Below are 1,815 nucleotides of genomic sequence, written 5' to 3' on the forward strand. Positions count from 1 at the left end.
TAGGCGGTTTAATAATGTATTGCTTGCTATTTTGATATGTTATAATCTCTTACTGAAGAAACCTTAACCATTTAGCCAGGATAGAATGGATGAACGATGGAAATGGTTCAAGGTAATTTATCTTGCTAATGTTATTAAACCTAATATGCTTGGTGTGCTTTAGAATTGAGTTAATTGATCTCTTTTTTTGGATTTTAGAATTGTCTAGGAGTCTTAGATGGTACTCATATCAAAGTCAATGTCCTTGAGTCTGATAAGCCTAGATATTGAAACAGAAAAAGGTGACACAACAACCAATGTGCTTGGAGTGGTTGCTCCTGATATGCAATTTATCTACATACTAGCGGGTTGGGAGGGTTCAGCTGCGGATTCTAGGGTATTGCGAGATGCACTATTTCGCAATGGGTTTAGTGTTCCCCAAGGTATTTTTATTGAGACTTTATTATGTTATCAAAGTAACTATTTGATTTTTCATTAATTTTGTTCAATTTTATATGTCACACTAGGTCATTACTACTTATGTGATGTTGGACACATGAATTGTGAAGGATTTTTAGCACCTTATAAAGGACAAAAATATCATTTGAGTGAGTTTAATCCACATAATCAACCCAGTACAGCTCAAGAGTTTTTTAATATGAAACACTCACAAGCTAGGAATGTCATTGAAAGGGCATTTGGAGTATTGAAAGCAAGATGGAAAATTTTAAGGGGAAGATCATTTTATCCTCTTAAGACTTAAGGAAGAATTATAACTGCTTGTTGTCTTTTGCATAATCATATTAGAAGAGTGATGGTTGTGGATCCTATTGATGAGATAGAAGATCAAAATATACTTGGAGTAGATGGTGAGACGATCCACCATATTGAGACGAGTGATGCTTGGGATAAATGGAGAGATCAACTTGCACAAGAAATATGGAACCAATGGAGGAGAAGACATCACGCTCGATAATTGTAATAATTTTTCTATGTGTGAGATTATCTGTCGTAACATTGATTTCATTTTCTTTATGTGTTTGTGTTCTTGTATAAGAGTTCTGCATGTATGCTTATTAGTGCAAGTAATTTTTTACTTTTGAGACTTCTTTGTAACTTTCATTTGGATAATAGTAATACTTTTTTAGTAAATTTAATTGTGATAATGTTAATTTTAATTAAAGATATTTGTTATTAGGAGAATTTTAGTAAATTTGAAAAGATTAGAATCGATAATAATTTTAATTAAACATATTTTTATTAAGGGTATTTTAGTAAATTTTTTATTAGAAGTATTTTTGTAAATTCAAAATGTAAAAAAGTAATAATTTTAATTAAACATATTATTATTAAGTGAAATTTAGAATCAATAATAATTTTAGTTAAACATATTTGATATTGGGGTATTTAAGTAAATTTTAAAAAAATTAGAATCAATAATAATTTTAGTTGAACATATTTGATATTAGGAATATTTTAGTAATTTAAAAAAATTTAGAATTAATAATAATTTTAGTTAAACATATTTGATATTGGGGGTATTTAAGTAAATTTAAAAAAAATAGAATCAATAATAATTTTATTTGAACATATTTAATATTAAGGGTATTTTAGTAAATTCTAAAAAAATAGAATCAATAATAATTTTAGCTAAACATATTTATTATTAGGGGTATTTTAGTAAATTTATTATTAGAGATATTTTGTAAATTAAAAAAAACAATGTAAAAAAAATAATAATATTTAATTAGCTTTATATTTAATTTTTAGTCATTAATATTTTAATTTGAATGAGTAAGAGTAATTTTGACATATTACATAATATGACCAAGAAAT

General features: G+C 26.2%; 1 protein-coding gene across 1 annotated transcript; it reads left to right on the forward strand.

Moving 5' to 3' along the window:
- Positions 203 to 849, forward strand: LOC110271799 (protein ALP1-like). Its single transcript, XM_021123216.1, has 2 exons — positions 203 to 422; positions 507 to 849. Exons 1-2 carry the CDS (start codon positions 218 to 220, stop codon positions 740 to 742), a joined length of 441 nt encoding a protein of 146 aa, XP_020978875.1. The 5' UTR covers positions 203 to 217; the 3' UTR covers positions 743 to 849.

The sequence above is a fragment of the Arachis ipaensis genome, chromosome B01, assembly GCF_000816755.2.
Source record: "Arachis ipaensis cultivar K30076 chromosome B01, Araip1.1, whole genome shotgun sequence".
Classification (NCBI taxonomy): domain Eukaryota; kingdom Viridiplantae; phylum Streptophyta; class Magnoliopsida; order Fabales; family Fabaceae; genus Arachis; species Arachis ipaensis.